At 37.7% G+C, this 27,973-nt stretch overlaps 1 protein-coding gene across 3 annotated transcripts; it reads right to left on the reverse strand.

The window, feature by feature from the left end:
* On the reverse strand, window positions 1-27,973 carry LG05H2orf42 (linkage group 05 C2orf42 homolog). 3 transcript variants are annotated; one of them, XM_019718590.2, is made up of 10 exons: window positions 27,881-27,973; window positions 19,953-20,234; window positions 18,721-19,556; window positions 16,998-17,108; window positions 14,573-14,677; window positions 12,826-12,930; window positions 10,252-10,359; window positions 8,861-8,961; window positions 6,770-6,932; window positions 1-682 (listed from the first exon to the last, which is right to left on the reverse strand). In XM_019718590.2, the coding sequence occupies exons 3-10, from the start codon at window positions 19,541-19,543 to the stop codon at window positions 474-476; spliced, it is 1,725 nt and encodes a 574-aa protein (XP_019574149.2). In that variant the 5' UTR covers window positions 19,544-19,556; window positions 19,953-20,234; window positions 27,881-27,973; the 3' UTR covers window positions 1-473. The 3 variants fall into 3 exon arrangements, with proteins under 3 accessions (XP_019574149.2, XP_074188220.1, XP_019574162.2); XM_074332119.1 differs by lacking the exon at window positions 27,881-27,973 and adding an exon at window positions 22,306-22,600; XM_019718603.2 differs by lacking the exon at window positions 10,252-10,359.

The raw sequence follows: 27,973 nt of genomic DNA on the forward strand, positions 1-27,973 counted from the left end.
TAATTTGGAAAAATTAGTGACACTGTGCTTTATTTGATAACAGAATAAAAGGGCATGACTGGAACTCTGCCAGGATGGTCTTTTAACATTTTTCCCTAACCAGGGTGTTGTTAATTTTCCAACATTGTTAGTGTAAGGCGGGGTACTACTAACTAGAGAATTAGAAAAAGGTTGAAACAAATTCTAAAGGTGAGTCCTTTAAAAGGAAAATGAGCTGGTTTTCTTTTTGTTCCTTTAAAAACTCTAACCAGAAATACCACCCCATTTATAATGAAGACTACACAGCAGCAACAAAAAGCCCATTTACAAGAAGAGTTTTTCTTCAACAGAATCCACTTGAACGCGTTGAGAAATTGCATCTTAGCTAAAAGCAGTTCAGTAAGGAACAGGGCCATCTAAGTACCTAACTAGTATTTAAAGTTGTCAAGGGGTGAGGTTGTGCAAATTTAGCAACAAAAGGCTTTTGTTTTGCCTCAAGGGAAAGTGATGGTGGTTAGAGGAGCCAGTTCCAAGGACTGGTCCAAGGGGGGCCGCTGGTCTTGGTACTCCGCCACATGCCCATTCCGGTGGTGACCGTACTCAAACTTGATCCGCAGCTCACCAATCTTGGACTGGGGAAGGATATCTGGGATCCACTCAATGATGAAAGGTGTTGGCTCCTTTTGATCTGGTGAAGTGTTGCCTGAAGACCAAAAAAACAAAAAAGTAACACTGATTAGTACAATTCAAAAATTTGAGTCTGGGGCTGGCTAGGTGGCTCAGGTGGTTGGAGCGCCATGCGACCGGTGGCCAGTGTGAGTGGCTTGCAGCCAATGTGAGCTGTCGTGGGCTGCCGTGGGCTACCGTGTGCTGCCATGAGCGGCTGGTGGCCAGTGTGAGTGGCCGGCAGCCGGCAAGAGCTGCTGTGAGCTGCTGTGAGCGGCCCACCGGCAACCGGCGACTGACTGCCTCTGCTGGGTGGAACGCAAGGCGCATAATACCAGCATGGGTCAGGGAGCTGTGTCCTACACAACTAGACTGAGAAACAGCGGCTTGAACCGGAGTGGGGTGGGGGGAGAGACAGAAGAATGAGGAAAAAAAATTTGAATCTGGACAGATCTTACTCTGTACAGGAATAAAAAAGGTAAAGAAAAAGAAGTTAAAAAAACAACAACAAAACTATATGGGAGCAAAAAGGCAGGGAAAAACAATGAGAAGACCAAGGGAAGGGAAAAATGATTACTGCTTGTATCTATCCAAAAGAAAATTTGAGGGAACTGTCTGGCATCCTCAAAGAAGATAAGATCCAGACTTTATGACAATTGGGCCAAAAGAATAATAAGGAGAGCCCAGACTGAGAGGAAAGGACAGCTGTATCAGATTAAAAGGGTGATTTGCAAGAGAAGGTCAAGCAAGTTTCAAGGAAACCATAAAGAAAGAGGATTAAAATCTACGTGGTTCTAAAACATATTAGAAATCCTTAATAATCAAAAGTGTGGTACTGGCATATGTCTAGACAGATTAAAAGAACAAAACAGAAAGATGCAAACAGAATAAAAATTTAGCGTAAGGTAAAGTCAGCATTTTCAATTAGTAAAAAAAATATGTGTTTCTTATAATAAATGGTGTGCATGGAATAGATAACTATCTAGAAGAAAATAAAAGGTGGCAGGCTCTTACCTCATACCTTACATCAAGATAAATTCCAGAGGATCCAAAAAAATTTTCCCCGCTCTGGTAGCCCAGGGCAGCCCACGCCAACCTCCGCTGCTCAGGGCAGCCCAGCTCCAGGGAGAGCTGTTGTTCACGATCTTAGCTGTAGAGGGCGCAGCTCACTGGCCCATGTGGGAATCAAACTGGCGACCTCAGAATTAGGAACACAGCTCTCCAACCACCCGAGCAACCAGGCAGGCCCCAGAGGATCAAAAATTTAAACATGAAAAACTCAGGTGAAAGAATGCTTTTGAGAAATATAAAACACTAGCAGAATTTAAGAATAGGGTATCACCCTCAAAACTATGGAGACAATTAAGCACAGAAAACAGTCCATTTAGCAAAACAGAATACAAAACAAGAAGACAGAAGACCAACTATATCAATTATAAAGAGGATAAATTATTAAAATGGAGAAAAATCAAAACTAGTTATATAATGTTGATAAAAGATTCAAATAAAACAAAGTGTCACAAAAAAAATCAGAAAAATGAAAAACAAAAGAAAGCTGGTATCACTGTTGTAATATTGGACAAAAAAAATTATAGGACAAGTTATTTTTACATTGATAAAGTACTGCTATAGACTGACTGTGTACTCCCCAAATTCATAAATTGAAACCCTAATCCCCAGTGTGATGGTATTTAGAGGTGGGGCCTTTTGGAGGTAGTTAGGTCATGAGGGTGGGGTCCCGAAGAATGAGATGAGTGCCCTTATAAAAGAGACCCTAGAGTGAGACTTCGCCTTTTCTGACATGTGAGCACACAGTGAAAAGATTGCTATCTATGAGCCAGGAAGCAGGCCCTCACCAGACATTGAATCGGCCAGTGCCTTGTTCTTGGACTTCCCATCCTCCAAACTATGAGAAATACATTTCTATTGTTTATAAGCCACCCAGTTTATGGTATTCTTTTTTTTTTTTTTTTTTTAAGGAGGGCACAGTTCACAGTGGCCCATGTGGGAATCGATCTGGCAACCTTGGTGTTATTAGCACCACACTAACCAACTGAACTAACCAGCCACCCCTCAAAAATGAATTTTAAAAATTAACTGAGAATACCATTTTAAAAGCTATAAAAATATAATAATTCTAAAAAACTGTTAGATTTAAAGAGCTAGGAGACATTAAAGACAAAAGCAGAAAATAATTTAAAACAGAAACTTAGAACAACTGATAAATACAAGAGCCAGTTCTGGGAAGAGACCATAAAAGAGACAAACTTCTGGTAAGGGGTGTAATTACAGACTTAGAATAGATTTTAAAAGTTATGTGATTATCATCTATACCAAAAATTATTAAAATGTACACGGCTGACCATATTTTTCTCCAGATATTTCTCCAACAAAATGGGTTTACTTGGGCATAACAAAGAATTGCAATTTGGGACAGGAAGTCTAATGGCGAACCAGGGGCAAGTCCAGAGAAACAAAGGAGAGGAACACTTTTAGGGACTTGAAAGGGGCTGTTGTACTGGAAGCATCCACTGGAGGAGACTGCAAGTTCCAAGTATGGTGACTTTTCACTGTGAGTCGTGGTAGTCTCCCATTGGCTGTACTGGACAAGGAGGAAGCTTTTCTTCCTCCTGCTGAGGTCATAAAGTAGTACTACTTCCTGTCAGAGATGCAAAGTCCATCTCTTTCTGTTGGGGTCAGTAGTGTACACTAAGTAGTGTACATCCATTTAAAATGAAATTTATTAATTTCTACAACATAATTTAAATTTTGGATGTAAATAGATGAATTCCGGGAAAAATATAAATTATCAAAACTGACAAATGAAAAGATACAAACCATAAATTCAAATGAAAATCAGAAGATACTGAACAGATTTTAGAGAATTACCTGCAAGAAAGGGTTAGGTCCAGAGAATACATTCTTTCAAACATTCATGGAATGGACATTTTCCTAAGCTACTTAATTTGATCCAAAGCTTTCCAAAGTAATTTTCTATATAACTAATACCAAAACCCAAAAAAGATAGCCTCAAAAAAAAAAAAAAAAAAAAAAAATAGACAGCTATCATTATAAATAATAAAAAAACCTTAAATAAAACATTGGCAAATACAACCTATATATATAAAAGGAAAAAAGATCAAGTAGGATTTATTCCAGAAATAAAAGACTATTTTTTATATGATTATTTTTAACACAATTTGTTTTATAAGATTATTTTTCATATAATTTGTTGCATGCGGGTCAAAGGATGATAAAAAGGCATTTCATAAAATTTAATTTTAGTTCCTAATTAAATGCTTAATAAACTTTTAATAAACTAAGACTATATGTTGTTACAATAAAAAAAAAAGTTATCTGGAAACAATCACCAATAGCCTACTATTTCATAGTGAAACACAGAGCAGCTTTTCCCAGAAAAATATTCTATGAGATGATAATGGTATTCCCCTGAAAAGTTTTCACTGGTCAAGCAAGTTTGGGAAAACTTAGAATGAATAAAGTTCAACAGGTATTTTTATTTCAGGATCTTTTTAATATGCAAATTTATAGAATGAATTTCTAAGAGAGATAAGTTATATTCTAAGACACTACTCCCTACTGTCTCTCTACTCCAATTCTTAACATTTTCTGAGATCTGAGTGTATCTTAAAACCAGGGCAGTTTTCATATGGCAGTTTCTTTTTCCACCAAAAAACTTATTACTAAATTGACTGAGCATCTTAAAATCGAGGGTCTTAGAATCAAAGAAATATGATATGTAGCATTTCTCAAATGCTACACTTATTTGACCATGGAATGCTTTGTTCACAGAATACTTACCACCATCTCTTCTTCTTCCAGACAAACGTAGAAAATGCTACATTGGAGGAGTTTGGGTATAGTCTAAAATGATACTCTAGCTTTACTATTATTTATTGTTGCTCTTGAAATACTAGCTAATTTAACAAGAATAAAAAACAATATATAAACATTTGATAGGAAAGAAAATAACGATTATTTTTCAGGTGATATAACTGATTTCCCAGAAAACACAGGGAAACACCTATTATCACTAGTAGAAGTTCACTAAGGGGGCCAACTTGATAGTAAGTATACTGCATCAAGAGCTTTCCATACATGGGCAATAAGAAGTTAGAAACATGATAAACATCCTATTCAAAAGAGCAGGAAAAAATATACGTAGAAATATAGTCACAAGAATTTCACAAAATAATTATACATTCTAAATTTCTCCAAAAAGAGAAAGTACACAACTAGAGAAATGAAAGAGGCCTGCTAGATAGATCACAAAGCTAAGGTACTTAAAAGTACGGCTGGCATTTATTCATTCTTCATTCAACAAGTGTTTATTGAGTGCCTATGATGGACCAGGCACTGTGCTATCTTGGGGCACAGTGATGAACAAGAGTGACATAGTTCACTGCCCTGGAAGAGAGGTTGTGGTCTAGTCAGTGAAAAGAGAGGTTGCGTGTTAGATGGCTAGAAGTGTAGGCTCTGGAGTTCACAACTGCCTGAGGTTGAAGTCCAGCCCCACCACTTACTAGCTGTGTAACTGAGCAAGTAGACTGCACCTATCTTCACCTCAGTTTATTCATCTGTAAATAGGGTTCACAGAATCTACCTGTTGATGAATTAATACATTGTAAATCGCCTGATACCTGGCACAGAGTAGGTGCTCACTGAGTGCTAATAGTTACAGTTGTCATTATTATTATTAAGTTATTATACAAATACTTCAGTATTTGTATAATACAAAAATAATATATTTTTATTTAATATAATATTGTAAAAACAAAATATTTTATTAAAAAATAACAAAGAAAAAGCAATTCATCAAATATAAAAGACTAATATGAAAAGTTCACTCTCATAATATTGAAGATAATGCAAATTAAAGGAGTGACATAATGTTTTTTGCCTATCAAATTAACAAAGATTAAAGCCAAAAAACTTTTTTCATACATGGCTAGCAGAGTAAATTACATAAATATTACAATCTTTCTGGAGAGCAGTGTGACAAAAACAATCAAAGCCCTAAAAATATATATAACCTTTGACCTCCAATTTTACGTTTAGGAATTTATCCCAAAGAATATCCTAAATAAGTTAGGAGATAATTAAAGACATAATAGTTTTATCTAAAAGGAAGTTAATTCTAAAAGGAAGCACTGTTTATGAAAGCAAAAAGTTTGAAACAACCTAGAGGATTGACTAGAGTGAGGTACTGTAATGAATGAATTTTATGCAGCTGTTAAAAATGTTGTATTCACAATAGCCAAAAGGTAGAAGCAACCCAAGTGTCCATCGACAGATGAATGGATAAACAAAATGTGGTATATACATATAATGGAATATTATTCAGCCTTAAAAAGAGATTTTCACACATGCTACAACATGGATATTGAAGACATTATGCTACATGAAATAACTAAAAGGACAAATATTGTATGATTCTGCTTACATGAAGTACCCAGAGTAGCAAATTAAAAGAGACATTGAGTAGAATGGTAGTTGACAGGGGCTACCTAGGAGGAAGTGGAATGTTTAATGGGTATTGTCAAGTTTCAGTTGAGAAGGATAAAAAAGTTCTAGATATGGATGGTGGTGATGGCTGCACAACAGTGTGGATGCACTTAATGCCAGAGAACTTAAAAATGGTTAAAATGATACATTTTATATTATGTATATTTTATAAGAATAAAAATGTTTAAAAATAAAGTTGAAGATAGACATGGAAAGCTGTTCATGATATATCTTTAAGGGAAAGAAAGCTGAGGGAGGATCCCATGTTTTAGAAACTCTTCATGCACAGAAGAGCGTGAAAGGGTATACACCAAAATCTTAATGGTGATGTTGTCTGTGGTGGGTGGGATTACAGGTCGTTTTAATTTTTCATCTTTGTGAACTCTATGATTTCTCTATAATAAACATGCATTACTTCTAGAAGGTTATTTTCAAAGCATTGGCTCAAATGAAACAAAACACTTTATTTCATAATTACCTTTATAAGATAACAAACGTGCCTTCTTTGTTTAAGGTCAAGATCCAAAGTCTAGGACAACGTATTGCACATGGGTGACCCTCACAGGAAGATGCGCTATTGAAACCACCAATCACTTACCAACTTTGAGAAAAGTTTTTAGTTCCAAGGGTCGCAGCACTGGTTGCTTTTCTATACGACCGTAGGTTTCTGCTATGCTCTCTACTTCCACTTTGGGGCATTTAAACAGCTCGTAAGTCCCATCCCGGTTCTGGATAAAACTACGGGTAATTTCCAAGGGCATCTAGACATGGAGACAATACCAAGAAAGGTGAAAAAGGAAAAACTTTCAAAGTAGACAAACACTTGGATGAGAATAGATCTTTCACACATGCATTCTTCCTTATTAAGCACATTCAAATTAATTAAAACTTCCCCTTTTATTTCCAAGTAAATTCTGTTAACGAATTTGCTTTTTCTCCCTTACATCATTCATGGCTTTCCTTTTTTTCTCTGTAACTTTAATTTGAACCCCAGCCAAACCATACTGAACTGAACCCCTAACATCTTCATGGCTATACGACTGCTACTGGCATAGACCTGCTCTAAAATTGGTTTTATTCCTGCCCCTACTGCTCTGCTAGAAGCGTTCTTCTACTAAAAACACCTACAGCGGACCTCACATCCTGAGTGCTTCACACCATTCTTGGGACTGAGCCAGAGAGAACTTGAACTGAGTTTTGTGTTTGCCACTAAACAGCAAGGTGAGCTTCTCGTAGCCTGTTTCTCATCTGCAAATACAGTAATACCAATGCGTGAATGAGGTAATACAAGTAAATAATGCCCAAGAGACAGAAGTTCCATGATTATTAGCTCTCTTCCCTCACTTGACTTTGCTCTGGGTTGCTCATTGCCTTTCTAAATACCACTTGTTCCAAGCTAGAAGCTGCCTGTGTGATAGTCTGCATTTAAAGAAGTTCCTCAAAGTCTTTAGTGCTAATATAGGCTTTTTCTAAGGCTCACATGTAAGTTCTATAGCTACCATTGAATTTATTCTTTTGCTGGACATACTACCAATGCCTTGAAGTTAAGCTAATCTTAATACATCAAATTACACATGCTAAATTTTCTACCATGTTCCATTATTGTAAGAAGGGAAAATCCTCAAATTTTCAGGATCGACTTAAAGAATGTTTAAAAATATCTAATATTTCTCCTGTGAAAAAGAACACAAATTAATTAAGGGTCATTACTCTAATGAGAACTAAATTTCAGTTTGGGGAGGAGTGTTTAATTGTACTGGACCCACTGACTTCACAAACAGTATATCATCTCAAATTATTTAAATATGAAGTGTGATCACAAAATATGGTGAATGTTTAAATAAAAACAATTTATTACAGTAAAAGACACGTTGCCATTAATCCCCCTCAAAATACTCCCACTCACTTTGAATACACTTATCCCATCATTCTTGCCACTCTCTGAAGCAGTTCTGGAAGTCCTCTTTCATGAGTGTCTTTAGTTGCACTGTTGTGGCTGTCTCGATGTCCTGAATCCATTCAACATGTTTTCCTTTCATGTTCTTTCTGACTTTGGGGGCAAGCCAGAAGTTGCATGGTGCCAGATCCGGTGAATAAAGTGGATGAGGACATACCGTAATGTTTTTGTTTGACGGAAATTGCCGTACCAGAAGCAAAGTGTGACACAGAGCTGTCATGATGGAGGATAAAGTAAAGACACTCACGAAACAGGACTTCCAGAACTGCTTCAGAAAGTGGAAAGAACGATGGGACAAGCGTGTTCGAAGTGAGGCGAAGTATTTTGAGGGGGATTAATGGCAATGTGTCTTTTACTGAAATAAATTTTTAAAAATTTAAACATTCACCATAGTTTTTGATCACACCTCATACTTACTAGCTGCCTGCCAGTTAATCTAGGGCTCACCATAGGTAATAGGGGATTCATTATTTAATTGACAAGAAAAATCATTCCTGCTTTCTGATCCCAAAGACAAAGAAAAAGGATACTCTAATTTAAGATACTTTTTCAAGCTATAGGGAATACCCACTGTAATCAGAGTCAGCAGTATAAAGCCATGAATATTTCTGAATAATCTTAGTATTGAAAAAAAGGAATTCTCTTCGGTATCTATAATTCAAGGAACTGGTGCAAACATACTTCCCACACTTGTTTTCCTCTCTTCCCACTATTATAGAAATGAACTCTTACCTCAGGGGTATCTAAGATTTGTTTAACTTGCAGGATACTAGTGATATGCCAGGTATACTTGGAAAAGGTTCCCAGTGGCAAGGCATCTTTTCGAACAAAAGCTTCAATGTAAAAAAGAGGACAAAATCAGCCTATCAAAAAATAACATTCTTTCACTATTTGTTACCCAGTTTCTAGAGAGTTCAGTGTAGTGCTTATTCTTTCCTTATAAAATCTTAGCACATTTAAAAAAGAAATTCTAGTCAAAAATATAATAGGGTTTGGCAGAAATGTGACAAATTAAATAATAAGAATTTATGCTATATAGTCTCTGATGCTTCTTTGAGATGCTACTTATTTTTTGTACCTTACAAATTTGTTTCTTTGTTTGGTAAAGCTACACACACAGGACTCCATTATAAAACAGCTTCTTACAACCTCTTACAACTTTAGATATATCAGAGGTGAAATCATAGTCCTTAAAATAATTACATGTGGTTTATGCCTGCTAACATGGTTGCTAATCCATTGCCCTGCCTGCAGGATTATAAAGTGCTTCCACTGAAAGCCTGCAAAACTAGTTAAGGGATGGGTTAAAATTAATGTAGTAGGCCTAAAGTTTAAACAGGAATAAAGAATCAACGCTGCCTCAGAAGCCAGATAAATAAGCTGTGAAGACAAAGATTTTCATAGCCCTAAACATAGTGATTCACAGCTTGCACTATTCAAAAATAGAATTAAACCTCCAACAGTCCCATTGTGCTATTGTATCGTCAAATAACAACTTACTGAAGAAACAGCATTGACTTCTAGCTGTAGTTACTCGTGTGCTATTTGGTACCGAGCAATCCTTTCTTCCTCCTTTTTCTTCCTTATTTCCTTGTACTACCTAATAAGTATTTTGAGATCTCTAGTAGAAAGATGTTATATAAAATCCAAGAACTAAGTATCAAAATAATATAATGATAGAGTGTTGCAAGCCTATGAATTACTCTAAAAATAAAATCTTCCTTCATCAAAAATTGGGAATTATGAAAAATAAGTTTTAGTTTTTGACACATACTGTAATAGGCTTCCAAGAAGCCAGCCCACGTAACGACTGGAGCCTGCAATGCTTTTGTTGAAATTGGTGCACAGCTAGACAATATCAAACTTCTTGGTGGACAGCTTCATTGCATTTCATTGTTGCTCTTATAAGTCTGCACTTTCTGAATTGTTCCATTCACTTACTCTGGAGTAAGGATGGGGCCTTTGAAGAGTGTGAGCGTTGTTCCAAAGCTGATTGACTCAGGCTTCATGCTCTCAGCACGTGACTAGAAGTCCTAAGCCTGAAAAGTCCACACAAAATTTCCAAGCCCAATTCTCTAAGATCAAGACATCTGTCGCTATTCCTGATGAGAAAAATCCCATACCTGTGGTGGAGTTGGGAAGCCGTTTTTTTGTACTTCCTATAGATATTCTCTGTTGCAGGGCATCAAAAAAGGACTGAGGAATGTGGAACACCAGAGGCTCTGGTTTGCCTTTAGGAAATAAGAAGAAACTCATTTAAAGAAACTCAGTGGACTTTCTGATGTGTCGGGACAGGTGAAAGAAATGGAACTGAGGGACAGCAGAGACTACAATTACCACTGAGATGGCTTTCATACAGAGGCAAAAGGGACGCTTTGATGGACCTTCATGAGTCAAGCACTGTCATCAGCCCTGCTCTTTTTTTTAAGCTCTACTCTTGATCCCTTAAGATCGTAAAAAGTATAGCGGAGCCTTGTCATTCACCAAGGATAACTTTTCAAATCCTCAATTTTGTAAACACCAACACAACACAGACTTTTCCCTTGAAAGTTTATATGAAATGACATGAGAACAATGAGGCTGAGTTGAGACGGCAAACTTGATTCACTCCCTCTTACTATCCCCGGGCACTTGCTGTCTGCATTTGCGTCTAAGTGAAGTAACTGCACGCTCTTCTCTCAGATGGTCAGGACCCTGAGTGCCAGAGACCTGCAAAATTTGGACACTATTTATCCAATAAACATCAGTCTTTCTCTCTGAATGTGAGCTCAAGGCAGGCAAAATGTTTGAAAATACTTAACAAACCTCTTAAAGAAACTTATAAGATACTAGGTGAACAAAAAGTCAATAGAAAGTGTTCAAGGGAGGGGTGGAAAGAGTTCTGTGTTTTCCTTAAAAACTCTGCAGAAGGGGCTACCTAGCCCCAGCAGAGGGAAAACATCCAGAATCACATGGATAAACATACAACTTAAAGAATGTTCCTTAAAGACTTTTAAAGACAGTTCAGATACCTTTTTGAAACAAAGTTGAAGCCAAAAAAAATTAAAATGGAAGATTTTCTAGAATTCCACAGAGACATTACCTTCTTTCAATTGATTTTACTTTATTGAATGTAGAATGTCAATAATAAAACTGTCACTGCTTTTGAGGCGCTAAAATATTAATATCTGGGTAGTTTACAGAAGTCACTACGCAAAGGAATTCTAAAAACCTTTCATCTTGAAACCAGATTATGGGATATATACAGAGACCATTATAGCTCTAAAAGAAGTACTAACTCACCAGAACGCAGCGGATGGGATGCCAGAGCTTAGGTTTACAAATTAATCTTGAAAAGCCCTCATAAAAGAGACTCACAGTCCAGCAGAGCTGGATGGTGACCGGGACAAAGGTGACGGTGATGGTGATGGGGACGGGGGTGGTGTAGGAATAGGATGGACAAGCACAACAGGGCAAAGCTGACCTTCTTGTCAATGTTCTATTTTCTATTTTGGGAGGCGGGTTAGCAGGTATTCATTATATTATTTCAAATAATAAATATAAAATTTTTAAAGAAAAGAAAAACATAGATTCTCTCTTTAACCTTCCTTAGCTTATTTTATTTTTCTAAAATGTAAGTTTTAAAGTTTTATTTATTCTGAATTAATACAAATAAAACTAAGCATACATTTTAAGGCCTCCATTCTTGTCCCTTTTCTCACCATGAAGTTGTAACTGTTCTAACCCGTCAAAACTTCTTTTTACTGAGTGTCGTCGTCAAGCTACTATTCAGTGTGGGGTACTTTATTTTTTAAGTGATATTCATAAATTGCACCATATTCAGCAAAGAGTATCAAAATGATATGAGGTCTATAAATATGCCATGAGGAGTGTTTGAAGACCTAAGATGTATCACTTGAAAAAGGGGAGACCTGTCCCCCCGGCAGGGCAATGGGTATGTGTGCAGTAGCAGGGACTGTTACTTGGAAACAGGAACCGATCTAGTCCATGTGGCTCGAGTGCAGAACTAGAACGAACAGGAAGAATTCGAAGCAAACATGTCCACTTAGCATAAGGAAGACCTTCCTCATGGCCATCACTGTCCAACTATGTTATGATCTACCTCAAACAGCGGTGAACTCCTCATCACTGGACAAAGCCTGGAAAACCATCCATCAAGGATGCTTTTCAGGCGATGGGCAAGGACTGGCTGAACGGTCCACTTCTGAAATTGCTGAGGTTCCATGAAGCTATCACAATCACACTCAAACCCAGCCTGTGTTCTCCAATCTTCCTTAGCATGTCTATGTAATATTATAACTATTTCAGTCTCAGATGTTTATATTTTCTCTAAACATTCTCCTTCCTTGCTTCGATTTTAAGTTTGAGAGAATGATTTTCTAAGGCTTTGGTATCTCCCTCCACACACACACACACACACACACACACACACACACACACACACCAAGACCAATGCTATCTACCTTTATTTATTATTTGCTGCGTTTTTCCTCTTCCATCTCTAAATTCATTTTGCTGATCCTGCATTTAAATTATGTAATTATTCCTTTCTTTCACTTAGATTTCTATTTTTTTGTGGCCCAAGACACTCTGTGGAGTCAATCCTAGTTACTTGTTCTATCAAAACAGAACTACAGCACAATTACTTTAATTTCTCTTATTATCAGCAACAGCCCTGTTGGGTGACCAATACTTACCATCAAACTGATAGTGCATGGTTTGATGGATGCGTTCCGTGACACTGGCCAGCCAGTCTTGGAAGGATAAGGTCACTTGTGCCTCATCTAACAGCTGACCACAGGCTGACAAAAAAAAACAACTCTTTAATAACTTTTACCTGTTCTTAAAGAATAAACAGTTAGTTGAAGTTTGAAAAAGCTAAGGAGTATGTACAGATAAAAAAAGAGCAAGAAGCTAAAATTCAAAGAAACTAACTGAAATGGGAGATTCTGGGATTTATTTTTTTTTAAAGAATCCATTTAGGAAAAAAGAGATTAAAAGCTCTGAGATACTAAAAAGCTTGAGATTAGTAACCACAGAAAGTTTGCAGCCTTTCAACACAAATGTATAATGGCTGCTACAATGTATAAGGAGTGTTAAAAAAAGGTTGATCCCCAAATGTCCAAGCTTAATTTTTCTCAGTAGAAAAGTGATATATGTTATGTTCAAATTAAGTCATTCTGTTTCATAAATTCAGGCTGATAGTCATGCTATTGCTTTTAGGTGTGTTTTCAAACTTCACAAACTTTGGAGAACAGACTATATGAGGTATGATCAAACAACACGGTGAATGTTTAAATGAAAAAAAATGTATTACAGTAAACACATTGCCATTAATCCCCCTCAAAATAACTCCCTCTCACTTCAAACATACTTATCCCATTGTTTTTGTCACTTTCTGAAGCAGTTCTGGAAGTCCTCTTTCATGAGGGTCTTTAGTTGCTCTGTCATGGCTGCCTCCATTTTGACTTTGGGGAAGAGCCAGAAGTTGCACAGTGCCTGATCTGGTGAATAAGGTGGATGGGGACACACCATAATGTTTTTATTTGATAGAAAATGCCATACCAGAAGCGATGTGTGACACAGAGCCTTTCTGTTGTGATCACAAACTATGGTGAATGCTGCTGCCTTCCCATTCAGTGGAAAGGCTGGGATCTTCAATACAGCAAGCAGCGTGTCAAACCTTAGAAACAGTGTGTGACAAATTTCAACTTGTTCAGTGCAGTCAGTTGGGTGTGAGCTATGGTTGAGAGGTCAATGCTCTGTGTCACAAATTGCTTATGGCATATGGTAATTTCTGTCAAATAAAAACACTACGGTGTGTCCTCATCCACCTATTCACCGGATCTGCCACCGTGTGACTTCTGGTTCTTCCCCAAAGTCAAAATGATTCAGGACATTGAGGCAGTCACGACAGCGCAACTAAAGACACTCAGGAAGAGGACTTCCAGAACTGCCTCAGAAAGTGGCAAGAACGACAGGATAAGTGTGTTCGAAGTGAGGGGTAGTATTTTGAGGGGGATTAATGGCAAGGTGTCTTTTACTGTAATTTTAAAAAATTTAAACATTTACCATAGTTTTTGATTATACCTCATATTTGTCTTTCTCAACAAATACTTATCACTGAATAATTATAAAACATGTTCCTTCTTCAACTTTAAAGCTCCATACCAACTGCATGTGGGTAATAAGAGGAAAAAACCGTACAAAATACCTGCTGCCAAAACATGTAATTTTTGTTGTATTTGTTATTTAAAAGACAGTTTGGTTCTGAGCATGATTTAACACCAGTGGGACAGGGCAGACATCAACCTCAGAGCCTACTAGTGTTTATCTTAGCACTCCCTGGGGGACAATATGCAATGTTTCTTTGGATTTATCGCTTTTAGCTTCTTTCAGACGATTTTTCACCTCTTTAACCTATTTGGGGGCAGGGAAACTTACCCTGCCTTTTTAATGAAGAAGCAACCACAGGCTTTTTCAGGCCACTTTTCCTTAGATTACTGCTCACTGCATCTTGAGGCAACAGTGAACTATTCGTCTGTGCACCTAAACCACATATCATTAGTTTTTAAAAACATGTCTATAGAATATAAAACGATTTGGTATTAATTTCTGAAGAGTCTAAAACATATAAAAAGTCTTTGCTCCAGTTTCTAGAAGGAGTTAGCATTAGCCTTCATACGTAACATTTTAAGTTTCTGAAGCTCTCTATAGGATATTGCGGGAGAACCAGAATTAAAAGGAAAAAATTCACCCACTGCTCCCACCTCTCAAACAATCACTATTAATTTTCTGGTGAATTATCTTCCATTTTTTCTATGAATAGATTGTTTTTGCTGATTTTGTGATTTTTAAGTAGCTGTGATTTACAAGGACTGCCAGATTTAGCCAAAGTTTCTTTTTTTTTTTTTTTTTTTTTTAAGATTTTATTGGGGAAGGGGAACAGGACTTTATTGGGGAACAGTGTGCACTTTCAGGACTTTTCTACAAGTTAAGTTGTTGTCTTTTCAATCTTAGTTGTGGAGGGTTCTGTTCAGCTTCAAGTTGTTGTTCTTTCAGTCTTAGTTGTGGGGGCACAGCTCAGCTCCAGGTCCAGTTGCCGTTGCTAGTTGCAGGGAGCACAGCCCACCATCCCTTGCGGGACTCGAGGAATTGAACTGGCAACCTTGTGGTTGAGAGCCCACTGGCCCATGTGGGAATCAAACCGGCAGCCTTCGGAGTTAGGAGCACGGAGCTCTAACCGCCTGAGCCACCGGACCGGCCCCTAGCCAAAGTTTTTAAAAAATTTCAAACAAATGAATACTTTTTTAGCATAAGTATGTTCCAAATATTGCATGGAAGATACTTATACTAAATAAATATTCATTGTTTATCTGAAAGTCAAGTTTGAGCATTCTGTAGTTCATCTGGCTACCTGAGTGTTCTACACATTTCTCCAAGTTGTTTCTAATTTTTCAATATTATAAGTGACCATAAAATGAGCATCTCTGGACAAAATGCTTTTCCTGTACCAAGGATTATTTCCTTAAAAAAGATTATTTAGAAGTGGACTACTGTGTCAAAGGGTAGGAACTTTATTTTTTGAATTTCAAGTTTTCCTGGAAAAGACTAATACATAAACATTTAAAAACACCCTCTTTTGCATTGCTGCCAGAATCACCTCTTAAAAACACAAAAATGATGATGTCACTTTGTTTCTCTACCTCTTTCCGATTTCCCAGCTCCAAAGCTCCTGTGCATGACCACCTGACTCACCCCCAGCAACACTCCCTATGGGTAGGAACATTTTGAAGGCTCTTAACAGATACTGCAAACTACTTTTACAAATGATTATGGCAATTTATACTACACCAGCCATGTCGGACAGCACGCATTTCACCTTTGCCTGTGGTCTCATCATTTAAAAAAATCTTTGCTAATTTGGTAGCAAAAAGCATCTTATTTTAATTTTGTATTTCTAAAACGTTTACATTTCTCTGTTCACTAGTGAGTTTGGCCCACATCTGTGGACCAGGTAATATTTTCTTTTTGTTGAGAGTCTAGGTCTTTTGACACTTATCTACTAGGGTACTTCAGCATTTTCATATTGATTTAGATGAGTCCTTAACTGACATTGGTATTATTTGAATAAAATGTGTATATATATATATATATATATATATATATATATATTTACACACACACATATATATATGGTACCATATGCTGAAAATGCAAGTAACAATCTATATTCCTAAATTAGTGTAGAAAATATACTTAACCATTGTCACAAGTTCTTTAATACACTCTATGGATGAAAACCTCATAACACTGTCCTATAGCAGGTTAAGGCGTACCCTGTTTCCCCAAAAATGAGACCTAGCCAGACAATCAGCTCTAATGCGTCTTTTGGAGCAAAAATAAATATAAGACCCAGTATTACATTACATATTATTTATATTATATTATATTATATTATATTATATTATATTATATTATATATTATATTATGTTATGTTAAAGAGCCGGTCTTATAGTAAAATAAGACTGGGTCTTATATTAATTTTTGCTCCAAAAGACGCATTAGACTTGATTGTCCAGCAAGTCTTAATTTCGGGGAAACATGGGAAGACTAGTCTGAATGTTTAAGGGATGAACAAATATATTCAGTAATAAGAGTGGAGTTTGGTTGGATCTTCCATTTGGCTAGTAAAACCAACTCTTAGCTTGACTGGACAAAGAATCATCAGTAGAGTGTAAAACTTTGTCAGGGAAAAGAAAACAGCGTAACAACTATTTCTTGTAACTGATGAGATTCAGTGAAACACATAAAACACGGTAAAAGAATCTCTAAAAATAACGTGAAACAAACCAAACAGCTTCTCACCAGATATTTCATCCTTTTTCCTCTTCTTTGCCTTAGAGGCAGTAGACTCACAAGTTGATACTGTTGATTCTGAATGGCAACCCAACTGAGGCACAATAATCTCTTTAAGACCTAAAATATAACAGATTTCTGAATTATTAATACTATCTATGCATGGGTCCCTATGTAGAGAAAAATTAATTTATACAAATCCAAATCCTCAAACAATAGAGTAATTACCTGCATTAAAATAAGTTCCTTTGAAATGCAAATCAAAACCACAATGAGATACCTCACCCCTGTTAGGTCTATTATCAATAAGAAATAACAAGTGTTGGAGAAGAAAAAGGAATCCTCATACACTGCTAGTGGGAATGTAAACTGGCAAAGCCAGTATGGAACAGTATGTAGGTGCCTCAAAAAATTAAGACTAGAGCTACTATATGACCCAGCAATCACTTTTCTGGGTATCTACCGGAAAAATTTGAAAACATTTATTCATAAAGATATATGTACCCCTATGTTCATTACAGCATTATTCATGGTAGCAAAGACATAAACAACATAAGAGTCCTTTAATGAATGATTGCATAAAGAAGATGTGGTACATATATTCAATGGAATATTACTCAGTCAAAAGAAAAATTGAAATACTGCCACTTGCGAGAACATGGATGGATTTTGAGAGCATCATGCTAAGCGAAATAAATCAGACGTAAAAGGATAAGAGCCATATGTTTTCACTGATACTGTTTCCCCGAAACTAAGACCTAGCCGGACCATCAGCTAGAGCTACAGCTGATGGCCTGGCTAGGTCTTAGTTTCGGGGAAAGACGGTATGTGGAATATAAAATAGAAAGCAACAAACGAACAAATAAAACAAACTCAGACACAGACAACAGTTTGAAGGTTACCAGAAAGGAAGGGGGGTGGTGGGAAGATGAAGAGGGTAAAGGGGAGTCAAATATATGGTGACAGAGGGAGACCAGACTACGGGTAGTGAGCACACAATGCAATATACACATGATGTATTATAGAATTGTACACTTGAAACTTGTATGTTATTAACAAGTGTCACTCCAATAAATTTAATTTAAAAAGAGAGACTGTGGACCTGTTAAAAAAAGTTTCTTTAAAGAACAGCCCAAAACATGTTTTTATTCATAGAACATTAACTTGATAGGAGGTGCTACAGAGAAATGTAAAACTAAAAAGTTGGGAGCTGCTGCCAACTAAAGTTACTACGAGATGAAAATAAAAAGCGTCTACAAGATAAAAACATGTTAACAACAACAAAAGACTTGATGTAGAAACTTTTAAAAAGGTCTTCTTTTGAGCAAGGTGTGTGTTTCCCCATCTTCAGAGATAAGAAACAAGTAAACAAGCCAAAATAAAAGAGAATTTTTTGGTCTTTGTTTTTATTAACATAGGGCATCTGTGGAAGAGTAAAATAAAAAATCAAAGCAAAGCTAGCTATGCCAGATTCACTGTCTTAATGAAAATGTCTGATTCTCTTGATCATTAATTTCAACCAACCAATCAACCAACCAACCAACCAACCAACCAACCAACCAACCAACCAACCTTTATGCAAGTGCTGACTGGGATTAAAAGAAGGAATGCTTTTCATTTGAATTATCTAGCAACTGCTTCTGAAGGTTGCTAGTATAATCTCCAAATGCCATCAGTGGAATTCTTTCATTGCCATTTTAGAATAACAGAGTGTGTCAACCATACCACCTACCGCTGGAATCAAAATTTAGGAAGTCTGAGAATTCCTGAGCCAATGTCTCGTCACTGGCAAAAGCACAGATACAAGCAAAGAAATGAATGCATCTCTGGGCTGCCTCATCCTTGGAGGCATTCGACTTGTGCGATTTCAGAGTCTGGCAGGAGCAGAAGAAACGGCGCTCAGGCAAGCTTTTGGCACTGATTTTCTGCACAAAGGACGTATGCAAATACCCCAAACTATGCTTCTGGCTTGCCTTGCATTTCACCACCAAAATGTTTTTAGTAATTCTCTGTACAAGGGGACCTGTGGATTCTGTGGCCAACTGCCAGATGGTTTGCTTAGTTTCTGGGGAGGCCTGCATTGCATTCAGAACCGAGTTCTTCAAAGTCAGAGGGGTGGCCTCGGCCTGGCAGGTCACTGCCAGCTTGATGTGCTGGCACTGGTTTTCCACAACGCCCTGGGTGGCAGCTTTCAGGCATGAGGGGACATAACACCGTCCAGAGCTCAGCTGAGTGAAAATCGTCCCATCTGCTGTGTGGATGGTCGTCTCTGAAACACCTAGCTCCACAAAGCATCGGTAATCGGGGCCCCGGTCTCTTTGCCGCACTGAGTAGACCTGCAGATCGGAGCCTGTTATGATTTTGACGGCTTCAACACTAGGCTGTTTCCGTGCACCATAGCGGAATATGGTTCCACATGTCTTGTTCTTACAGCTCAATCCCCGGGTTCCATTGTATGTGCCGCATCGGGGACATTTTCTGATTCCCCTCAATGTGGCCTTTCCCAAATCAGATAAGAAAGCTGGGACTTTAGTCCTTAGAGAGTTTGGTTCCATTTTTCACAGGCCCCTGGAAAAGGCAATAAGCCCATCAGCATGAGTATACACACACACACACACACACACACACACACACACAGTTAAAATCACTTTTGATTTTTAGTACAGAGTGAAATGTAAAGAAGCTATCCACTATTTTCAAACTGTACCCTCAAACAGAACATCAATTTAAATCCTCAAACAAAATAAAAGTGAAGGAAACATTGCCTTTCATATCTCTATATATTTTAAATATCCTAATGGAACAACTAAAGCATTTCTCTAGGTTCAATCCTGTTCTACACAACCCTAAATCAGTTAACCTAATCTTTACATGCACAATGTTTAACTTGAGCAAGGACTGGAGAATGGGAAAGATGAGTTCTTTCCCTTCCACCATTCCTCCCAGAACCCAACCCAGTCCTACCTGTATCAGCTACTGGAGCATCCAGGAAACAGTGTAACCTAAACTCGTAAGACCTAAAGGGTGTTTCATTAATTTGTGATGATCACAGAGGACAGGCGAAGACATAATCATTTACAGAGTGATTGTTACTGCTTAACCCAAAGTCTTCTGAATTTTGAACTCCATGATATAATAATGCAGACATTCTGCATCCTCCTTCTTGGCCAGCCAATGGCAAAGCTTCTGCCCAATGTTTCACAGTCAAAGAAGATTCCCAACACCCTAAGTGGAGATGTTGGCAGTCTATAAGTAAAACAAGAAAACAAAGTTATACAATGACAGAATGATTCTTTCCTCTCAGAATAGGAATGTAAGTCTTTCACAAATATTTGAGAAATATTTCACAGAAACTGGCATAGGAAGGGTTGTTTTGTTCACACAGGGAGTTGTCAAGAACACCTAGAGCCATGGTATATAATTGGTCAAACACTCATCCTTCCTAATAGTAATGAATAATATTTTTAGAGAGCTTTATGCTTTTCCAAGTGCTTTCTCATTATTATTTCATTTGAACCTCACAATATTATAATAGTATCTCTTTTTTTTAATTATGAGTACCGTTGTTTTCTTAAACTTTTATTTCTTTTTAAGTGTGTTTTTCCAGGCCCATCAGCTCCAAGTCAAGTAGTTGTTTCAATCTAGTTATGGAGGGCACAACTCACAGTGGCCCATGTGGGGATCGAACTGGCAACCTTGTTGTTAAGAGCACCGCACTCTAACCAACCGAGCTAACCGACCGCCCCTATTAACAGTATCTTATTTGAGCCAAATAGCCATCGTTTTTCAGATGAAAATTAAAAAGTAATTTGCCTGAGATAACCCAGCAAATTTAGCAATGTGGTTTCTACTAACCCAGTGTTTGCTAAGAAGAGTGTGAACCTCTGCTTTTGATTTCCCACCAGTATTATGAAAAATTTCAAACATAAATAGAATCATACAGTAAACCTCCATATACTCACCCACTCTTCTACAATTAACATTTTACTGTATTTGCTTTAATACATATCTATTTATCCTTCTCCAGCCATCAATCCCTCTTATACTTTGATGCATATTATTAACATACAAAGTTCAATATTTTTAAAGCTTTTTAAAAAAAGTAATCTGCTTGTGATTTTGAAATAGGTTGCTGGCATTACTTTCTCCCCTTGACTCCAAGGGATGGTCTTGATAAAATATTTTCCCTCCACATCTTCTATAGTCCAGTGATTAACAAACAGAAAAGTACAAAAGAAAAGTCTAACAATACCCACCTTTTCATTGGTGCTATGAACTAATCCTCCAACTGTAATATTTGCTGAGTATCTACTGAGTAAGTAAATCTTTGTGAAATATGATCTATAGCAGGGTTTCTCTATCTTGGCACTATTGATATTTAGGGCTGCGTAAATTCATGGTTGTATTTTAGAAGAGTCTGACCATTGTTTCTAGCTTTCTTAAAAATTTATTTGGGTACAGGATAAGATTTTATTGGGAGAAAAATGTACTACTTCTAAAAATGTCTGAAAAATACATCAGTGATTTTAAACGTGAACAAGGGGAGGGGATCCAAATAATTTTAATTGATACACTAATTTACTAATTTTTAAATTATACAATGTAAAAGGAAAGTTAAGGGCAAAAATGGTCATTAAAAATATTTTATTCATCCTATCTCATTTTCTATACTCAAATAAATTCCAGGCAGATAAGTACAAAAGGTGGAACTGTTAAGAGAGTAGAATTAAAAAGGGGGGAGGGGAGCAGCCGGATGGCTCACTTGGTTAGATCACAAGCTCTTAACAAGGTTGCCAGTTCAATTCCCCCATGGGATGGTGGGCTGCGCCCCCTGCAACTAAGATTGAAAACGACAACTGGACTTGGAACAGAGCTGCGCCCTCCACAACTGGATTGAAGGACAATGACTTGGAGCGGATGTGACCTGGAGAAACACACTTCCCCAATATTCCCCAATTTTAAAAAAAAGGGTTGGGGAATTTAAAAACATATTTTTTAAGGATATCAGAATGAGGATGGCCTAAATGACACAAAACCCAGAATCCATAAAATACTGATTAATTTTTTTCCTGACTGTACCAGTGTTCAATAAAAATATCTCTGTATTGAGGTATATTTTTACACACCATAAAACTCACCCATTTTAAGTGTACAATTCAATGATATTTATTAAATGTACAGAGTTAGACACCCATCACTACAATTCAGTTTTAGAATACTTCCATCACCCCCCAAAAGAGCTCTCTTGCTGTTTGTAGTCAATCACCATCCTACCCCCAGGCAAGCACTAATCTGCTGTTTATCTCTATAGATTTACCTTTTCTGGACATTTCATTTAGATGGAATCATACTATAGGTGGTCCTTTGTGTCTGGCTTCTTTCACTCAACATAATGTTTTCAAGGTTCAACTACACTGTAGCATGTATCTGTACTTCATTCCTTTATATTGCTGATTAGTATTCCATCCTATGGATGTATCATTTTGTTTATCCATTCACGAGCTGACAGATGTTTGGATTGTTTCCAAGTTTGGGCTGGTACAACACTGCTGCTAATATTAACATGCAGGTCTTTGTGTAGACAATTGTCTTCCTTTCTCAGGGGCAGGTACCTAGAAGTGGAATCACTGGGTCATATGGCAAGTTTCTGTTTAATTCTTTAAAAAACTGGTTGTACCATCTTACATTCACACCAGCAACATAAAAGTGTTTCTGTCTCTCCACTTCCTGGTTAACACGTTATTGTCTTCTTGATTATAGCCATTTGATTAGAGTGGGTGTGAAGTGATATCTCATTATGGTTTTAACTCGCATTTCTCTAATGAATAATAATGTTGAACAATATTTCACATGCTTACTTAGTCATGTGTTTATCTCTTTGAGGAAATAGCTATTCAAATATTTTATCCATTTAAAAATTAAAACTGATGATATTTATTATATAAAAACAAAATTTTTCTGCACGGAGGGGCCAGCCCTGTGGCTCAGGCGGTTAGAGCTCTGTGCTCCTAATGCCGAAGGCTGCCGGTTTGATTCCCACATGGGCCAGTGGGCTCTCAACCACAAGGTTGTTGGTTCGCAAGGGATGGTGGGCTCCGCCCCCTGCAACTAACAATGGCAATTGGACCTGGAGCTGAGCTGCGCCCTCCCCCACTAAGATTGAAAGAACAATAACTTGACTTGGAAAAAGTCCTGGAAGTACACACTGTTCCCCAATAAAGTCCTGTTCTCCTTCCCCAATAAAATCTTTAAAAAACATATTTTTTTCTGCATGGAAATAAGTACCATAGCTAAGTCCAAAGACGAAAACAAACTGAGCAACACAAGCACTTCAAGATTTATACGTGAAAGCTACAAAACATCATTGAAAGAAATTAAAGACCTAAAAAACAAAAGACATCTCATGTTCACAGATCAGAAGACTTAATATTGTTAAGATGGCACTACTCTCCAAATTGATCTACAGATAAAATGTAATCCCTATCAAAATCCCAGGTGCCTTTTATTTTAAAAATAGAAATTAACAAGATGATCCTAAAATTCATATGGAAATGCAAGGGACCTGGAAAAGCCAGAATAATCTTGAGAAAGATGAACAAAGTAGGACTCACACTTTCTGATTTCAAAACTTACTATAAAGCAAATTAGGACAATGTGGACAGAGAAGGATAAATACTGTATGATATCACTTCTGTGTAGAATCGAAAAAAGCTGAACTCACAGAATCAGAGAACGGCATGGTGTTTGCCAACGGCTGAGGGTGGGTGGTTGGTGGTGGGAGAAATGGGGATATATTAGTAAAAAACTTCCAGTTATAAGATGAATAAGTTCTAGGGATCTAATGTACAGCATGGTGATTATAGTTGATAATACTGTATTATATACTTGAAAGTTGCTAAGAGTAGATCTTAAATATTCTCATGGCACAAAAAGAAATGGCAATTATGTGACATGATAGAGCTGTTAGCTAAGGCCATGGGAGTAATCATTTAGCAACATATAAGTGTATCAAATCAACACAATGTACACTTTAAACTTACACAGTGTTGTACATCAATTATATCTCAATAAAGCTGAGGAAAAAAGATAATGTGGTACTGGCATAAAGATAGACATACAGATCAGTGGAACAGAACTGAGAGTTCAGAAATAACCCCTCACATTTATGATAACTTGATTTTCCATAGGGATGCCAAGATCATTTAATGGGGAAAGAATTGTCCTATTAACAAATGATGCTGGGACAGTTGGGTATACACTGCAAAAGAATGAAGTTGGACCTTCACCTCACACTGTATACAAAAATTAACTCAAATAGATCATAGACATAAATGTTAAGAGACAAAACTATAAAACTCTTAGAAGAAAACAGGAGTAAATCTCATGACCTTAGATTAGGCAATGGTCTCTTAGATATGACACCAAAAGCACATGTGAGAAAAGAAAAAAATAGAAAAATTGGACTTCATAAAAATTAAAAAAGCATCTGTGTTCAAAGCACACCATTAAGAGAGTGAAAAGACAATCCACAGAATGGGAGAAAAATATTTGCAAGTCATGTATATGAGAAGGGACTTGTATCCAGAATATATAAAGAACTCTTACAATCAAGTCAACAATAAAAAGACAAATAACCCAATTTAAAAATGGGCAAAGGAAAACAAAAACAAAAACAAAAACAAACAAATAAATAAATAAAAATGGGCAAAGGATCTGAATGGATATTTCTCCAAAGATATACAAATAACTGATAAGCACATGAAAAAATGTTCAATATTATGTTAGGGAAATGCAAATCAAACCCACAATGAGATGCCACTTCACAAGCACTAAGATGACTAAAAAAGACAGATAATAACAAGTGTTGACATGAATACAGAAAAATTAGGATGCTCATCTGTTGTTGATGGTATTGTAAAATGGCACAGGCACTTTGGAAAACTGGTGGTTCCTCAAAATGTTAAAGAGAGTTACCATACAATTTCTAAGAGAATATATGCCCAAGGGAACTGAAACATACAAAAATTTGTACATGAATGTTCATAGTATTATTCATAATAGTCAGAAAGTAGAATTAATCCAAATGTCTATGAACTGATGAATGGATAAACAAAATATGGTATATCCATACAATGGAATATTATTTGGTGATAAAAGAGAATAAAGTTCTGATACATGGTACAACATGGATAAATGAACCTTGAAATACTATGCTAAGAGAAGCCAGACAAAAAAAGCCACACATTGTATGATTCCACTTAAATGTAATATCCAGAATAGGGAAATGCATAGAGACAGAAAGTAGATTAGTGGTTGTCAGGGGCTGGAGGTAAAGGGGGAGGGAGTTGGGAGTGACTGCTAATGAGTATGAGGTTACTTTTTGGGGTGATGAAAGGTTATACTACTCTGAATATACTAAAATCACTGAATTATAACACTTTCAAAGGGTGACTTTTATGTTATGTAAATTACATTTCAATAAAGCTGTCATTAAAAATAGAAGAGGGATGGCCAGATAGCTCAGTTGGTTAAGAATGTGAGCTCTGAAAACAGGGTTGCTGGTTGGAGTCCCACATGAGCCAGTGAGGCACCCTCCACAACAAGATTGAAGACCACAAGCTGTCGCTGATCCTCTGGAGGGGCGGCCGGATGGCTCAGTTGGTTAGAGCTTGAGCTCTCAACAAGGTTGCCATCAACTCCCACATGGGATGGTGGGCTGCGCCCCCTGCAACTAAAGATTGGAAAAACAGTGCCTGGACTTGGAGCTGAGCTGTGCCCTCCACAACTAGATTGAAGGACAACGACTTGGAGCTGATGGACCCTGGGGAAACACACTGTTCCCCGATAAAAAAAATAAAAATAAATAAATAAATAAATAAATAAATAAATAAATAAATAAATAAAAGAAAAGGGCCGGCACGGTGGCTCAGGCGGTTGGAGCTCCGTGCTCCTGCTCCTAACACCGAAAGCTGCCGGTTCAATTCCCACATGGGCCAGTGGGCTGTCAACCACAAAGTTGCCGTTTGGACTCCTGGATTCCCGCGGGGGATGGTGGGCGCCGCCCCTTGCAACTAAGGTTGAACAGGGCACCTTGAGCTGACCTGCTGCTGAGCTCCCAGATGGCTCAGTTGGTTGGATCACAAGCTCTCAACCACAAGATTGCCGGTTTGACTCCCACAAGGGCTGTGCCTTCTGCAACTAACAACAGGTACTGGAGTTGAGTTGTGCCCTCCACAACTAAGATTGAAAGGACAACTTGACTTGGAAACCCAATAAAGTCCTGTTCCCCTTCCCCAATAAAAATCTTAAAAATTTTTTTTAAATGCAAATGACAAAGAGCTGGTTTCCTAAGAGTTTTTATAAATCAGTAATAATAATAATAATAATAATAATAAAGCCCAGTAGAAAAATGAGCAAAGGGCATGAAAAGACAGCTTATGAAAAAGAAAAAAGAAAAATTATTTTAAACATCCAAAATTCAACCTTACAATAAGAGGTAAATTAAAACATGACCATACTTATGTGGAGAAATAGGCACTGTACATTGTAGGTGGGCATATAAAGTGCAACATCCCTCTTTAAAGGGATGTAAATAAATGTAAAATACATATTTTGATTTAGCAATTCCACTTTTAAGATTTCATGAGTTATGTTCTCACATGTACACAAATTATGTAGAGGGATACTCCACCTAGGGTTACCCATATTTGCACAGGAATAGAAGCAGTCTAAGAGCTGACTAAATTATGGTGTAACCATACAACATGCCAATACAAAACCACTAAAAAGAATCAGACAGGTTTATATGTATTGATAAGGAACAAGTATCAAGATACCCTATGGAGTGAAAAAAGATGAAGTACTTCATGTAGGATACTCTTAATTTAATAAAAGACGGGGAGATACATGCACACACATACACACAGAATAATCTCTATTGTCTCAGAAGAAGTGACTTGGGAAATAGAAAGTGGGAGACTTACATTTTATTGTTTTGTAATATTTGAATTTTAAACATGTACTAGTCACTAGATTCTATATTGAATGCATACACAAACAAGTAACACAACTTGTACAGAACCTGTATTTGAATCCTGCCTGTAAAAGGGAGTCCTGAGCACGATGGTGTAAAGGGACGGGTGCTGGAAGAGCTAACCTATGAATGCTCCCTGGATGTAGTGGGTTTTCGTGGAGCTACTTGGCTGAAGAGCTATAACGTTTGGCGGATGCTGTTTAATGTGAACAAGTGAAGCAGTCAGCAGAGAACATAATGTACTAACGTTTACTGAGTACAAGTATTTACTCATGCATTGCTCACCGTGATCAGACAGAGGTGCTATTTTATTTTACGCATCTTTAGAGATGAAGAAATGGCCTTAGTGAGAGTAATGATTTGGTGAATGTCTCACAGCCAGCTCCCGATAATCTAACGTGAGTTTGGAATCTGCAGGATTCCTTGCCAAACCACAAGGAAGGGGGAGGCCTAGAAGCCAGAAAGCTCGAATCCTGGTCCAGGATGCGTCCATTGGCTCTACGCGGTCGCACCCCGCAGAGTCCGCAGGGCCAAACCGGAAATATGTGTGGGGACCGGGACTGCGGCACGCGCATCTCCGGCCTGGCTTCCGGGACCCAGCCCGCCCCCAGACACACCACACGGGACCTGCTTCCCGGCATCCTCCCCGCGCGACGGCTCACTTCCGGTCCTAAGTAGGCCCAAGCAGAAGCATCACCTGGCAGACAGCCTGCTCCATGGATACGCTCTCCGTCGGGATTCCCGGCTCTACACCCTTGTCCCACCACCAACCCCGCCTTCTGTCAACACGTCCTCCTTACCTGCCCTGCGCCCCCCCCACTCCGCGGCCCCAGGGCCCCACGCTGATGACCGCCCTCACCTCCTCTCTCTTCGCCTGCTGCAGTCTTTTACAAACGCGGCCAAACTATTCGCTGTAACGACAGCCGTTATTGGTCAGAGCCGCCCACGCGCG

The sequence above is a fragment of the Rhinolophus sinicus genome, linkage group LG05 (assembly GCF_036562045.2).
Source record: "Rhinolophus sinicus isolate RSC01 linkage group LG05, ASM3656204v1, whole genome shotgun sequence".
In the NCBI taxonomy this organism is placed as follows: domain Eukaryota; kingdom Metazoa; phylum Chordata; class Mammalia; order Chiroptera; family Rhinolophidae; genus Rhinolophus; species Rhinolophus sinicus.